This window comes from Gracilinanus agilis, chromosome 1 (genome assembly GCF_016433145.1).
Source record: "Gracilinanus agilis isolate LMUSP501 chromosome 1, AgileGrace, whole genome shotgun sequence".
Lineage (NCBI taxonomy): Eukaryota > Metazoa > Chordata > Mammalia > Didelphimorphia > Didelphidae > Gracilinanus > Gracilinanus agilis.
Genome location: NC_058130.1, coordinates 280,774,451 through 280,790,125, shown reverse-complemented (window position 1 = coordinate 280,790,125; position 15,675 = coordinate 280,774,451). Strand labels below are relative to the sequence as shown.

Here is a 15,675-nt window from a genome sequence, read left to right as displayed (position 1 = left end):
ATCTGATGGAATAGTTCAGGTGAGAGGCCATAATTATGGGCTATGTAAGTTGAGAGAAGGAAACAGATGGGGGGGATGTCATGGATGTAGACATGTCATGACTGTATGTAGGTTAGGGATGGAAAGAAGAAGGAAATAAGCAGTTATTAAGCTCCTACTATCGTACTTTACAATTTTATCTCTTTTGATCTTTACAACAGCCCTGGAAAGTAGGGGTATTGATATCCCCATTTTATAGTTGGGAAAACAGACAAAGGTTAGGGGACTTGCCCAGAGTCACATAGCTAGTAAATCTCCAAGGCTGGATTTGAGCTCTAATCTTCCTGACTCCAGGCCTAGCCTGGCACTCTGCCCACTGTGCCAGCTGGTGGCTTCTGGGAAAGTTAGGGTTGAAAATGACGAGTTTACCACCAGAAGGATAGTTGGGTTCTCAACAGCCCTAGAAAAGTTTGGAAGGACAGATCTAGAAGGAAAGATAAGAAATTTGTGATTCAGATCTCAACTTGTCCACCCCTGCCCAGTCTATGTATGCCAGAATGAAGAGAGGGTTTGCCTCAGGGCTCTCACTCACTATCACTGCCCAGGGAAAAGGGCCTGCTAACTGAAGGTGGCCTGTTGTACTCAGGAAGTGATGTGGGAGAGGGCATGGGTGGCTGGGCCAAGAAATTTCCTCAATGGAATCAGTGTGGCTGCTTCAAGGGTGCCTAATAGGTAGCTTTTGTTGCCACAGTTGGTTCAGAAGTAAAAAGAGAGGGAATGTTGAGAATAATGGAAGGGAAAGGGAATAAGCATTTATAAAGTGCCTATTCAATGTGAAAGACTGTGCTAAGCCCTTTTAAACAAATATTATCTCATGTGATCCTCATGTGTTATTATTATTATCCCCATTTCATAGCTGAGAAAACTGAGGCAGATAGAGGTTAAGTGACTTGCCCAGGGTCACCCAAGTAGTGTCTGAGGATGGGATTTGAACTCAGGTCTTTCTGACTCTAGATCCAACACTCTAGCCACCGTGACACCAACAGCTAAGAACTTCCATAGCAGGGGAGAGGGAAGTTGAGGAGGCAGAGAGAAGTGTGGCTGTACTAAAGCTTTACCATGAGCTGTGATAGGGAGAATGAGATATGACCCTTCTTGCCCACTTCTGATAGGATGATCACAAAGTAGCCTTTTTGGGGTTATGTCTTAGAGTCTCAGAGAGCTGACATCCTTAGAGCATGCTTTTAAATTTATGTATTTCGCATTATGGGCTCTGCAGTTGCAAGTTTTTAAATTGATAAACAAGATAAAAGGCTCTACTTTAAAGGGTTAGGAAAATAAGATTTGAGGCAATGGATACAAATTGAACATCAGCTTTGACTAACCTCAAGGTATCTCCATATATGTGCTCCATAAGAAATTAGTAAAAGTTTTTCTTAAGAATCACAGGTAAAAAAATCACAGGAAAATAATATTTAGGAGTCAGAAGACCTAAAATCAAGTCTTGGCTCTGTCCCTCAATAATTCAATAGGAGTCATTTTACCTCTTTGGGGCTCATATTCCTCATCTACAAAATAAGAGAATTGGATTAACTTTCTGTGACTCCATGATCTTATATAGCTCCTAAATGATCTGAATTGATGGCAGCTGAGATTTTAGAGTTAGGGAAGCTAGATGACACAATACATAGAATGCCAAGCTTGGAGTCAAACTTATCTTCTTGACTCCAAATCTGGCCTCAGATACCTACTAGGAAGGAAATGGCAAACCACTCTTATTATTTTTGCCAAGAAAACCCCAAACAGGGTCATGAATAGTCAGACACAACTCATCAACAAGAACAACAATAATAACAACAAAATTCTGGAACAGAAAAAGGTTAATCAGAGATGCCAATAAGCAATTGAAATGCCTTAGAATAGAGATGGTGCAGCTATGTTTGAAAAATAACATGGTCTAAGACACTGGTAAAACAGTAAATGTCCATCAAATAAGACAATGCATAGAAAGCACTTTGCAAACCTCAAAGCACTACACGAAATTTTAGCTATTATTATTTTTTAAACCCTTAATTTCTACTTGGCCCCCATTGATTACAGTTGATTTGATAATTTGATTTGGAAGTCTTCCCATCATTAGTGGTATATCTGTATAGCAGAGGCTATTTTTTTAGGCATCAAGTATTTTAAGCTATTATGAAAATCAAAGTTTCTTAATCTTTTCTCTCATTGGTCCCCTTTTATCACCATTGAAATCTATTGGCCCCATCTCAGAATAATTTTTAACTTCTTTAATTCTTTAAAATTCATAATTGAAAAAATTATATTTTGGTTTTACATGATTGCACATGTAAAATTTATATCATATTGCTTACCCTCTCAGGTAGGAGGGGAGGAGTGGAAGGGAGTAGGGAGGGAAGAATAATAAAGCATTATTATAAAAAAGGGAAAAAAGAAAGTGTGCATTTTTAGTTGGTCAGTATTTCAAAAGTTTTTAAACATTGCTAATTATATAGCTATTATTTTACAGTACATATATAGGAATATGAATCTTAGTGCAAATCTGATTTCACTAAATGAGTTTAGAACTGGCATCTGATAACAGTTTATTTCAATATATTTTGATTTATTATAGCAATTTTTCATCTCTTTATAATACAGAAAGCATAGAATGTGTTATGGTCCATGTTAAAATGATTCTAAGTTTCAGAAACTAGATTTTTTTCGGCTATAATTTCATTTCACTCACCTTACTTTTTTTTTTTTAAACCCTTGTACTTCGGTGTATTGTCTCATAGGTGGAAGATTGGTAAGGGTGGGCAATGGGGGTCAAGTGACTTGCCCAGGGTCACACAGCTGGGAAGTGGCTGAGGCCGGACTCACCTTACTTTTAGTTAAGCAGTTAGGAATGGGTGTCTACAGTGACTCAGCCTTTTCCATATGAAATCACTTGATCTCTTAATTAAGTTCATAATGGGAGTCTTGCTTGAAAAATATCTTTCAGCTGGGAAAACTCTAATACAAAATAATACCAGGAACCTATTGCTACACCTGCAGTCATTTCACTGGAAGCAGACACAAGTGCTTTTACAAAAAACTTTTACATAGTAACTCTTATTACATCCTTATTGGATTCAAAGAAAACATCTTCAAGATGTTCATAGCATTTCAACAGCCAAAATACCTGGTAAAAAGGTGTGTAGGGGCTTGGAAAAGTTTTCACCAGGGGGTACTCCCTCTAATAAAAGTGACAGATGGAGAAATGTTTTTGAAGTCATTTCTATCTTAACATTCCCAAAGGAAAAAAAAAATATGTGTTTTGACCACAACGATTGGAACATTTATTTATTTCAGCAATGTTTGCTGCTAAACATTTGACTGTCAAAATGGTACCAACGAAAACATATGTGTGCTAAAATTAATGGTTAGTTTAGACAATGTTTACCAGTAGAGATACAGTGGTAGAGCAATAGTCAATTCCATTTTCCTATCCATAGCTCATAAGCTCACTGTGCAGAAATCCAGAGGGTTGGAACAACTAATTTCACCCCTCAGAAGAAAGCTTATCCTCATGCTGTGACTACGAAGTACATCTCCTTGAGGCTGATAGAAGCAACAAGAGGAAATTAGGCTGAAAACTAAAAGCCTTGTCCCTCATTTTGGAGGGTAAATTTGTGTCAAAATTAAAAAAGAAACCAGGACTTTGGAATCCTGGTTACATCCACAGTGATTTTTCCAGATATTTAGTATTTTTAGTCAAATCTTCATCACAAATAAAGCAGAGATAAAACACAGAAATCCTTTCCTATTGAATTAATTTGATTTTTTACTTTTGTGATGCCAGCTATCAAGATTGTCGAATAAACCAGTTTTGATTCATAAATAATAGTTCCATTATATCTACTGTGCCACTGGTCAGAGTACCTGAAATTTTAATTCACTTGTTCAGCTAAATTTCATCCTCAGTTCACGGCCATAAAATTCCTTATTGACAAACTTTCAAGCCTACTTTGACTCTGAGGTATCTAGTCAACATTTTTCTTCTATGTGGATATTAGTTTATTGAATAAGTGGCATCTGTTTTCCTCCACATCACTGGGAGAAGAGGTATTTCCTTTTGACAGCTTTGCACGATTTATGGGTTTGCATGCTCTGAAGAAAAATAGTACTAAGCAAAAAATTCCAATTCATTACCTCTCAGTACTTAATTAAGCTCATACACATTGCACACTATAGGTGAACTCTGAAATGACTATGACAGCAGCACAGCAGAGAGTTATATTATCTTTGTAAGACAGAGAAGATTTTAACTATCTTGACCTCATTTTTCCATCTATGATATTCATAAATTTTCCTTCCTTTTTTTTTTCTCCTTGCAACTGGTTGTACAGAACCTGTTTGAAAAATAAGCCAAATTCCTAGCTGCTTCCCCCTAATCTGTAGACTCACCCCTCTAAATTGTTTTTATAAACCACAAAGTCAAGCCATAGTCATTGTTATCTGCTTTAATGGCACCTCACTGGTGGAAATGCTGTGAAAGTTCTGTTCACAGGTGATTTGGTTTGGGGAAGGGGAGTGGATGTAACTAAATTTACACTAACAAATGATAGTACATGCCCAAAGTTTACCTGTCAGGGTTCTGGGTGCATACATGCATCTGTAAAAGGATCCGCTGAGTGAATGTCTTAAAGCATTGTCCACATTTCCAAAGGTGCCAGTCACTAAACTCAGAGTTGAGTTGGCTGGTTGAAGTTGGGCTTGCAAGAACTCGCTGGTTTTTTGCATTGATTTGGTTAAATCCTGATTCGATGGGCCCAGCCTTATCCAGGAGAGAGAAATTCCGGCTACATGGAGTCTGTGGGAAAACTACAGAGCGTTGTGGAGTGGCAGGAGAGAGCTTGCTGCTTTTGTTAAAAGACTGCAGGGTATCTTGTCTGCACATGGCTTCCATTACGGTTGAAGGGACATTCACTGGCAGAAGGCAGCAAGAAAGAGAGGGGAAAACAGATCAGTTTTACAGATAACTAATTGTAACACAGTTCAAGAAAAAAACATTATCATTAAATAACAGCTCAATTAGCTAATATTTCTTGAAAACCCTCTGTGAGTTCAGCCCTGTGATAAATTTCTATAAGGATCCAGAGAAAGTATAAGATATGATCCCTTGTGCTCAACAACTTCACAGTCTAACTGAAGAAATAAAATACATGAAAAATAGAGAAAGATAAAAGATTATATATAATTAAAATTTTAAAGTGTGGTACAGGCATTTCAGATGATCAAGTAAAAAAGAGATACATCAGTTATCACCTAATGAATAAGTCATGGCTAGGGGAGAACTTAAGCCATGCCTTGAGGGATGGTTGAATTTAGAATGTGGGAGAGAAGAGGACCTTCCAGGTAAAAGAGGTAATACTAAAGGAGTAGGCCAGAATGACCATGTATATGGGACGGTGAGGAATTTGGTCTGATTAGTAGAGACTAGAGGAAATAAGTTTGGCTTGCTGGTGTGGATCCAGATAATGGAAGTCTTTGAAAGATAGGAAGAGAAACTGAGATTTAATACCATTGGAAATTGAATCATTGAAGATTTCTGAGCATAGGAGTAACATGGTAAAAGTAATATCTAAGAAAAATTAGTCTGACAATAGTATAGATGGTGTAGGCTAGAGGTGGGAAGAGATTTGAATCAAGGAGACTTTCCGTAATTCATTTATGAAGTGACAGAAGCCTTAACTAGAGTGGTGACAATAGGCAAGGAGGTGAAAGAAATCAAAGGAATCCTTCCACTTGAAGGAAAATAATCTCATAGTCTTGACCTTTTTTACTCACTTAGAAAAGCAGCTTTCATACTGGCAAAACTTGTTAAGTAGTTTCCACTTAATCTTGATAACAAAAGAATGATAAGTTATAAAATGTTCAAGAGATGGAAAATGAAACCAGCAAAAGATAAAGCTTGAAAACAAGATTAGAAACAAGAAGAGAACTGTAGGAAAGGCAGATGAGGAGGTGGGGTGGATGGGAAAGATGCAGGGAAGGAAAAAGAAGACTGACTAGAGGAGATACTAAGTAGTATAAATCTTCTTTCGTGAAATGAGCAATTTGACTTTCTAACTTACTGCTATATCCTAACTATCTGAAACCTTGAAGACAAATTCTCATAAAATGACTATATATTATGAATAAAAGGTGAATATTACAGGAAATGTGATTTAGGCATTGTACTGGGCTGTCCCCTTGATTTTTGAGATACTTCTTGTAGCTACGAAAAGCTATCCAGGATGATTACTAAAAATGACAAAATTTAAAACTAGCAAAGTTGTGAAAAGATAGAGTATGTATAGAGTATAGAGACATACAGCTGATGAAACTGTCAGAGGGTAGAATTTTTTATATAGTAATCTACTTGGTAAACAGGAAGAGGTGCAAAAATAACCATACTTTTGGACTTACTTATGAATGTACCCTTAAAAGAATTAATTTTATTAAATTGTAATTACAAAGAAATAAAAGCTACCTCTTTACCCAATAGTTAGTAAATGATCAAATAAACTATATCATGTCAATGAAATGGAATAATATGAAGTCCCTAAAAATCACTATAAAGAATATAAAGGAATTTAGAGATAGTTATATGAAGTAATATGAAAATAAAGAAAAGAATAAAAAGAAAAACATGTATAGACTATGATTACAAAAAATCAACATGGAATAATTTGAAAAGTACTGATGCTGAAGTCATGAGACTCAAATTCAAGTTCTGACTTCTCGAGGTACCAGTTACATATAAATCACTTAACTTCACTGGGTCTCTGTTTTCCTAGCTTTAAAATGGAGACAGTAATGTTTATTCTACCTATCTCACAGGTTTATTGTGAGGAAACTGCTTTGCAAACCTTGAAGCACTCTGAAGATGCAAGTTATTATAAAAAGAAAAACATATACACAGATACAGAAATGAACAAGTAGAGAAGGAAGAAGACACAAATATGTTCACTAGTAAACCAATATGTAACATATTGTTTGGAGGAATTAGTTTTTTTAATGTAATTGATTGCAAATCCATATTAAATTGGTTTTATTACTGCTTAATGTTAGGTGCACAATAAATTATTTTTAAAAGAAAATATTACCCAGTAAATTGACCCTGCTAACCTCCCTCACTCTCTTATTTTCAGCCTCTTCCTATCTACTGGCACCTTTTTTGGCTGCCTATAAACATGTTCATAATTTCCCCATCCTTAAAACAAAACAAACGAAAAAAAAACCTTCACCTTCACTTGATCTGATCAGCTATAAGCTTCTAACTTTCCTTCCTAGCCAAATTCTGAAAGTCATCTACAACTTCCACTTCTCCATCCATTCTCTTTTAATTCTTCTGCAATCTGGCTTCCAACCTCATCATTCAATAAACATGCCTTCTCTAAAGTTAATAATGATCTCTTAATTGTAAAATCTAGTGATCTTTCCTCAATATTGTTCCTCCTTGATTTCTCTACAGCAATTGACACTGTCAGTCACTTTCTCCTTTTGGATATGCTCTATTTTCTGTGACACTGCTCTTTCCTGGTTCTACTTCTGTGTGACTGATCCTTCTTTTTCTGACTCTTCATGCACGTCATGTCCTCTTTTTTTTCCCTCCACATTATATTATCTCATTGATGATCTCATCATCTTCCCCTGTTTCACTTATCATGTCTGTGCAGATGATTCCCAGATCTAGGTAGCTCTAATCTCTTTTCTGAACTACAATCATGTATCTCCAACTACCTCCTGATCATGAACTTGACATTGTCTCTCAAGTTGAACATGTCAAAAACCAAACTCCTTGTCTTTCTTCCCAAACCTTCTTTCTTCAAAATTTCCTTAATTCTGATGATACTGCTACTATTTCCCCAGTCACCCAGGTCCACAGTCTCAGTGTCATCCTCAACTCATCACTCAAACCAATCTACTCATTTACCCCTTGAAATTTACCCCTATTTCCTCATCTTTAAAATGATGGGAAGAGATTAAATGACCAAGTGCTTCCACCTTTAAACCCTACAGCATAATGAGACTGCTCAGACTAGGAAGAAAATGTTTCCTATTAGTCAAGCTATTTTAACTCACTGAATTAGATTCAAGTAAAAATGCAAAGACTGAGTTCTGTTCCCAATCCTTTCATAAACTGTTGATATGATAGTGAAAATATCCAAAAGTCGAATTTCCACATCTGTAAAATTAAGATGAAGTGTTGGCATGAAAAAACAGTGTTTTGGACCCCTAATAATTTGATAAAGCAAAAAGGTTGACCCTCCTCCTATTTTCTCCATGACATTTCTTGATGAGATTATGTTTATCAGACACTTTTACTTAGCCTATATACTTCCCTTGGGAAGGAATTCACCATCTATAGAAAAAAAAGAGATTTTTGATCACAAAGTTGGACAAGGAGAACCAGTAGAAAGTCATCTACTTATATACCTAAAAACAAAAGCTCATATTGAGTTTTAACCCCACACAACCTACCGAGGAAAAAGGAGTCATTATCATGACTGAGACATTGTGTCATTTTTAGACTGAGAGCAAAGAATCAAGGGATGACCACTTCTACAGATGGAAAAACAAAGACATCAACTACAACCACTTTGAAAAACCTTGTTAAGGTTTGCCAATATTTGACGTATTCACATATATATATATATATATATATGTGAAGATATATGTATAATTAGATAAATTTGAAACATATTGGTTTAAAACTTTCAATCCATGTTTAAAAGGGGTCAAGTGTAATAATAATCAAAATAAAATCAATATTAGTGTAGTTGTAGAGGCAGTATATGATACATTTGATAAAATGTAGGGCTTTGAGCCAACATGTGCTTAAATAGCTGTGCAACCCTGAATATGCCTCAACAAATTCCCAAGGACTTACTAATTACTTTGTATTGCTGAAGAAACTATATGTCCTTGTGTTAGGTTAGTAGGATAGGGGATGGAAAAGTTGTCCTAAAATTCCTCTCATTTCTTTTACATTGTCTCTTATCTCAATTATCTTAAAACAAATGTAAGGAAATTTCTGCCTATGGGAAACAACTTTTTCATTGTACCCTTTTAGGAGAGATCCTCGATTACACGCAATAATGAGGTGAAGATGAAAGCATAATTTGGAGACATTTTTTAAAAGGAGCTGTTTTCAGGAATTCATTCCTTTAACACACACACACACACAAGCAGTAAAAAGATTATACTACATTGTGATGTGTCCCATGGAATCTTAAAAGTATAGAGGACAGTTTAGAAACAACCTCAACCCCAATTTGTAAAATATCCCTATACATCAGTCTACATAATTGCCTCAGTCCAAAAAGGTCTACAAATGCCCCTAGTATTACATTAACAGGAAAGGTATTCAAAACAAAACAGAAAATATTATCCTAGCCCATCTCAAGAAAGTTATAACACTGCTGAGGCTGGATCAGAGTGAGGATGAAACTAGACCTATGATTTAGTGACCATGAGGAGGAAAGGGAAGAAGAGGAAGATAGCATTTATACAGCACTTAAAGTTTGCAGTGCACTTTAGGTATGTTATCTCATTTAGATCTTCACAGCAACCTTGTAGGTAGGTGCTGTTACTGCTTTCCATTTTATAGAAGAGGAAACGGAAGCTGACAAAGGCATCTCAGTCAGGAATCAATTCAAGTCTTCTTGTGTCCAACACCACTGTATTCCTAAACTGCCATTGGGCAAGAACTGGGCAAGCTGCCTCTAGATGAGCAAACTTTCTCTATCAAAAAATGGCCATCACCTTCTATTAAATATAGTTTTAGGGATAATAGAATACAGAAAACTTAAGCAATTTGTCCATATTCATACAGCCTATATATTGTTGAGACTGAATATGAACCCACAATTTCAAGGCCAGCTCTCTTTCACATTACACTTTCCACATTTCTTCTCCACAATTCAAAGAAGGACAATTAAAGTGACCAACAAGATCTTTAGTGTTTGATGATATATTAAAAAGATTAGGACTCTTCTGAAAATACAGGAGCTGAGAGATTATTAAACTCCATGAACTCTACAACTAGGGGGCATCCTTTAAGGAAATGGTGAAATATTAAAACATATGATTAATAAAAAGGAAGTATAACTTTCCAGTTCATTCCAAGATTTATGTACAGTCTCAAAATATAAACGGATTCAAGAATCACAGTATTATAGAATAATGGAATGAGACTAAAAGACCTCCTAAAAGTTTAGATAAATGGATATCCAATATGTGTTACTAAGTGAAACTATGTATATATGGAATGGTTTACAGGGATCGGGGGTGGGGGTAGGGGTGGTCTGGGCTTATAATTTGATTAGTATAGGGAATTCTTAGTGTGGAAATTCTTCAACAATACAAATGAATATTTTGTCTTGTAACTTAGCATATTAGAAAATTGCCTGAGTGTTATAGGAAGTTAGGCAGCTAGGTGGATAATGGATAGATGCAGGGCTGGGAGTCAGGAAGTCATGAATTCAAATTTGATCTCCGATACTGGGCAAGTCATTGAACCCTAATTGCCTCAGTTTCCTTATCTGTAAAATGAACTAGAGAAGGAAATGGCAAATCACTCTAGTATTTTTGCCAAGAAAACCACAAATGGGGTCATGAAGAGTCACACAAGAATGAAATGACATAACAACAAAAAAATGGGAATCTAAGTGACTCGCCCATGATCATATGGTAAGTGTCAGAATTAAGAACTCTATTAATTATATCATGCTGCCTCTCTCTATGGAATATACCTCTAATTTTTTGAAGTATATAAATATGTGAGGAGATTTTTCTGGTATATGTACAGATACCATCAATTTACTAAGATGGCATCATCCACTATGAGTTGCTTTGGGAAGCTTTCAAGGAAATTCTATACTGGTCTCCTATGTAATTTGGGAGAACCTTTTTCAAAGCCTTTTTCATAGCCAAAATGTTTGCCATCTATAAAAGGTCTTGATTCATGACCTGCTGAGGACTTTTGTGAGAACATGAAGTAAGAAAGGGGATGCCTTAGGGATCCCTTCTCCTCTCAACTCCCCAAGACCATATAGTTCCAGAGAAACAGACCTGGGTCTCTGGCATTTTGTTCATTATTTCTATCCTAGATTCAGTGAATAATCTCCAACCTGGTCCATGGGGAGTGTAAGCCCCTGGAATTCAAAAGTTCATGAGTCCAAGAATACAGGCCAGGCATTACATTCAATCAATCCAGCACTGAGGGCACAAGGAGCACAGATTGAACATTTGTAATGACCTTTGAGCCTCCAGCCCAACAGAAGCTGGTAATAATTTGAACTTGATTTGGGGGGACCAATGCTATATTGGATCTAAGACAAGTGGTGATCCTTCACTTTCCCCAGAGACTTAGGCAGCATAAAGGGGAATTATGCTCCCTGTTTTGCTATATCTTTGAAGTAAATATCCTTTTGTAACAGCCAATCTGATGTTAAATAGTTAAATGGACCTGGAGTACTAGCCACTGAGCCCTTAAAATGGGAGAACAGAATTGGTAAGGGCTTGTGTCAATGACAGAGAAAAATCACAACCTTAAATCAATCAGTAATCAATGCCTGCAGATACAACAGGGTGGAGGAGACAGAGCAATGTTACATGTAGTTTCCTGTAGCAATAATACTTGTGATAATAATGAGAATTATAAGGAGAGTTTTAAGGGGTTCGATCATGCTCTACCCTCCTTTCAAATCATGCTCAGAAAATTGTACAGATGGAGCCAGACAGGGTCCACCAATCTGACCCTATAAAGGTTTCTGATTATATCATATGTTAGTAGGAGGTTTAGGTAGAAAACTGTGAAATCCTCTACATTTTGCCATTTCTTTGCAATTTTACTTTGCTATGATTTAGTAAGTCATGTAGCCACAGAAACATTAGTTGACGAATCATCTGAATTAATTTGGTTGACTGAGTTGGGGCTCTCTATTACAGTAAGGATGAGGGCTCTATTGTAATTTTAAATTTTGGGAATAGTTTTTAATGTGTCTACCTTTATATTGCTTTTAAATCTTGGGCCAGTGCTTGCCGCACCATGAGGAGCCACATGAGCTCAGGGTAGTAGAAGAAGCATGTAGGCTGAGCCCACTCTGTTCATGGGGATGCTTTCAAGTCTTTACACTAGATACACTGTAAGAAACGATTTAACTGGTGATTTGAGCATAGTGCCACCTGGTGGAAAAACTATTTCTCTCTCTTGCTAGTTAATTATGTGGCAGCCTGCTTTTTGACAGGCTTGCAAAGAACACTAGTTAGTATATGTTGCTAATGCTAAAACAGAACCTCCATTGTCGTCTAGGATACCCATCAAGTTCCCACCCAAGCTGCCCCACTGTCACAAATGTATTTATGTTTTGTACTCATAGAAAGTAATGGACGTAGATTTTAATTCAAATCAAAAGCATTTATTGAGTGCTAAATGTACAGTGTGCTAGAGGCTAGGAGGATACAAAAATGAACAAAACATTGTCCTTTTTACCACTAAGTAGGACAAGGAAAGATAAAGCAAATCTATACAGAGATAGACATAATGCAGAGTGGAGAATATGACAAATGCTTGAGAGAGGTACAAATACTATGAGCTTTAGGAACATCCTAATCCCCTCTACTTGGTTTCTTGCTACTGAATGGAATCATTATGTGGAGAGATTTCTTTTACATTCTATTCTTTTGAAAAAACTCTCTCAAAAAATTTGATGGAACTAGGATTTGCCCCAGTGTAACAGCAAGGTCACCCTGAAGTTTCACATTATGCTATGTCAGCTTAATGCCATAGGACAGCAAAAGCAGCAGGAATACTTGTTTAACATTTATTCCCAGGTGTTTTTTTTTCTTTTTCTCTGAAATGAATATGAGTACACACTGGTCTTTACACTCTGCAGGAACTAGTCCCCTACTGGAAGTTTTGGGAGAGTTCGTTCCTGCTTGCAGATACAATCTGTTCTCATGTGTATTCTGATTGCTTCGTTTGAAAGGTCTACAGTTGACAGAAAGTGGCACACTCTTTGGAGATCTATATGCTCCATTTAGAGCTATTATTTATATAAAACAGACAAACACACAAAAATTGTTTCCAGAAGCAAAATGTCTGTATGAAATGCTGGCTTCCCATTCAGTCACAGCATACAGTGTGTGTGACTGATGGCCTCACTGCTATTGAGGAAGGCATGCCATTATGGTGGTGCAAAGCCATTCTATATGTCCAAAATGTGAAATGTGAGTTTAAAAGATTAGGGAAGGTTTAAAGGTCCCATGGGAAGAAAATGACATGTTTTTGGTTGTCTCTGGCTTTGTGTTTTTAATGGAAAGTGCTTAATATATATATAGTCACTAAGTAAAATCACATTTTTTTCTGACATTTCATTAACAAGACATAATTTAACCAAACACTTTTAATTCTTTGTGATGACTGTAGTAGAAATTCTCAATATTCATTCAATAAGCATTTATGAAATGCCTGCTGTGGGCATACTCTAATGAGGCTCTGTGGGAGAATATAAAAGAAATCAAATTAGGGACCTTATTCTGAAAGGATCTAACCCTTACTTGGAACATCTACTATGTGCATGGAATTGTATTGAAGTGTTTTGTGTATGTATGTATGTAGATACCAAGATGAGTTATAGTCTATTAAGGGAGATAAAAAGATGACAAACACATAAATGTGTGTATATAAAGAAATCAAAGTATATAAAATGTGGTAAGTTCTCCAGACAGGAACAAACAAAGCATTACAGGAATTCTAAGCCCTCTTCACTCAATTGAGTAAAATCTTTACATGTTATCCCAGGTGAGGAAAATTAACATTTTCCAGACTGAGCTATGACATTTACTACATGATTTTTCAGTGTATTAAACTGTGCCCTTCCAAAAACGTGTCCTTCTGTTCACATGGAGTGTTTTCTTATCATAGACTTACTATGCCCATTACAGAATATGCTTGGGCCTCCCAGAGAATTATACAGACCATGTTCTCTGTGCCCATCTGATAAAACTTTCTGTTTGTTTCATGGTTGGTCAGACATAACACTTATAGTATACAGGGTCTGCCCTTTTGCTGTATTTTTAAAGGATGTTTCAATGTTTAGAGCAGGAACTGAAATCAAGTGCCTGTAATACCCACTGGGAAAAAGGATTATGATTGTTGAATATTATAATCAATGACTTAATTCCTTTAAAACTTCCCTCAACCATTAGAGATTTGGAAATGAACATACTTTTTTTGGGGGTTGCACAATCCCCAATATCTCACTGCTTTATGGATTTTCCTTTCAGTATTTCAGGTGCTAAATTACATAGCACACTGATACAGTGGAGTCTTAACTCCAAATATCAGCCTGAAAAATGCCTCATATGAATCTGATTATAGCATAAGCCAAAGACTGAAAAGCATATTCCAGTTGCTGCCAAGCAATATATTTTTGGATAGGGGAATGGAACCAAATCTAGATACTTCCTGACCCCACTTCTACTTTTCAGCTGCATGACCCCAGGCTGGTGAGAGTGGTAACTGGTACCTGCACACAAGAACAGCAGGTTTTGGTTACTAAACCAATTGTTTTATATATGCTATAGTATTTCTTTTCATAGTAGTATTATCATCATGAAATAGATCCATATTTGTAAGTGTGCTGTTAAACTTCATGGACCCAACTAAATACTATTATCCTCACCAAGAAACAACCTTGAAGTTTCCAGTTCTTTATTGTAATATTAATCAGATCCATATCATTCATTGCTCAGCCTAACATAAAAACCACTCTAAATGTACTTTGGAAATAAAGTTAAGCTCTTGGTTTTGTTGCTTTCAAACCTCTACCCCCGATGCATTCATTCATATGCTACAGTCTTGCTTTAGCTACATCCTCAGAGTCCAAGTTGTGGACCACATAATTGGTCTTATTGGTAATTTAAATACTCCTAAATTCAATGCTATAACATTGAATTTAGGTTACATTGAAGGTCTAACAGAAACACAGATATTATTGAGCAAATGGGGCATTTTAACATGGAGCTCCTATATGCATAGTCTAGGTTCCATTAGTATGGGATCATCCACAGAGCAGTTCTGGGCAGAGTAACCATAGATATAGAAAGAAAAGCCCAAAGGGGGTCATGATATAACTGAAATAACTGAACAAAAAAGAGCAAGCTAAGGAAAGAGGAACAATACACTAACTTTCCAAAAGATTGACTTTTTTTGTAGAAAGAGAAAAAATGTAAAGGGAAAATTAATATTGTTATTTTTGACTAATGAAATAAAGATAAGATACAAAAGAAGGCTCACAAATATTTTCTAACGTAGTGCTTTTTTTTGTGGAAAAACAGAGGGAGAGAAGAGAAAGAAAATGACCGAGGCTTTGAAATGCCTTATTTGGAAACAGAATAAATTGATTCCTTTATTTCTTCTCTTTTTTCCCCTGGTTACATCAAAACAGTCAATTCACCCACGTCTCAGTCAAGTTGGTGGGTAAAAAGTCAGTGAAATGGATTTGGGGGTACAGTTTTCCTTCCTTTGTTGGGTTTTATTTTGTCACTACACTTTCAGAGATGCCTTGTTTAGGTTGCCATTGCTTTCACTGGATCAGCTCCACACAAATTACTGAATAAGTGAAACTCTCTGTCCAAATTCTTTTTATTTCAACATCT

General features: G+C 36.3%; 1 protein-coding gene across 1 annotated transcript in view; it reads right to left on the bottom strand.

The window, feature by feature from the left end:
* Nucleotides 1–15,675, bottom strand: part of PRDM6 (PR/SET domain 6) — a 155,404-nt gene that overhangs the window by 17,770 nt on the left and 121,959 nt on the right. The window contains exon 5 of the mRNA XM_044657589.1: nt 4,608–4,950. Within this exon, the coding sequence (XP_044513524.1) occupies nt 4,608–4,950 (343 nt within the window). The remainder of the gene's footprint in view (nt 1–4,607; nt 4,951–15,675) is intronic.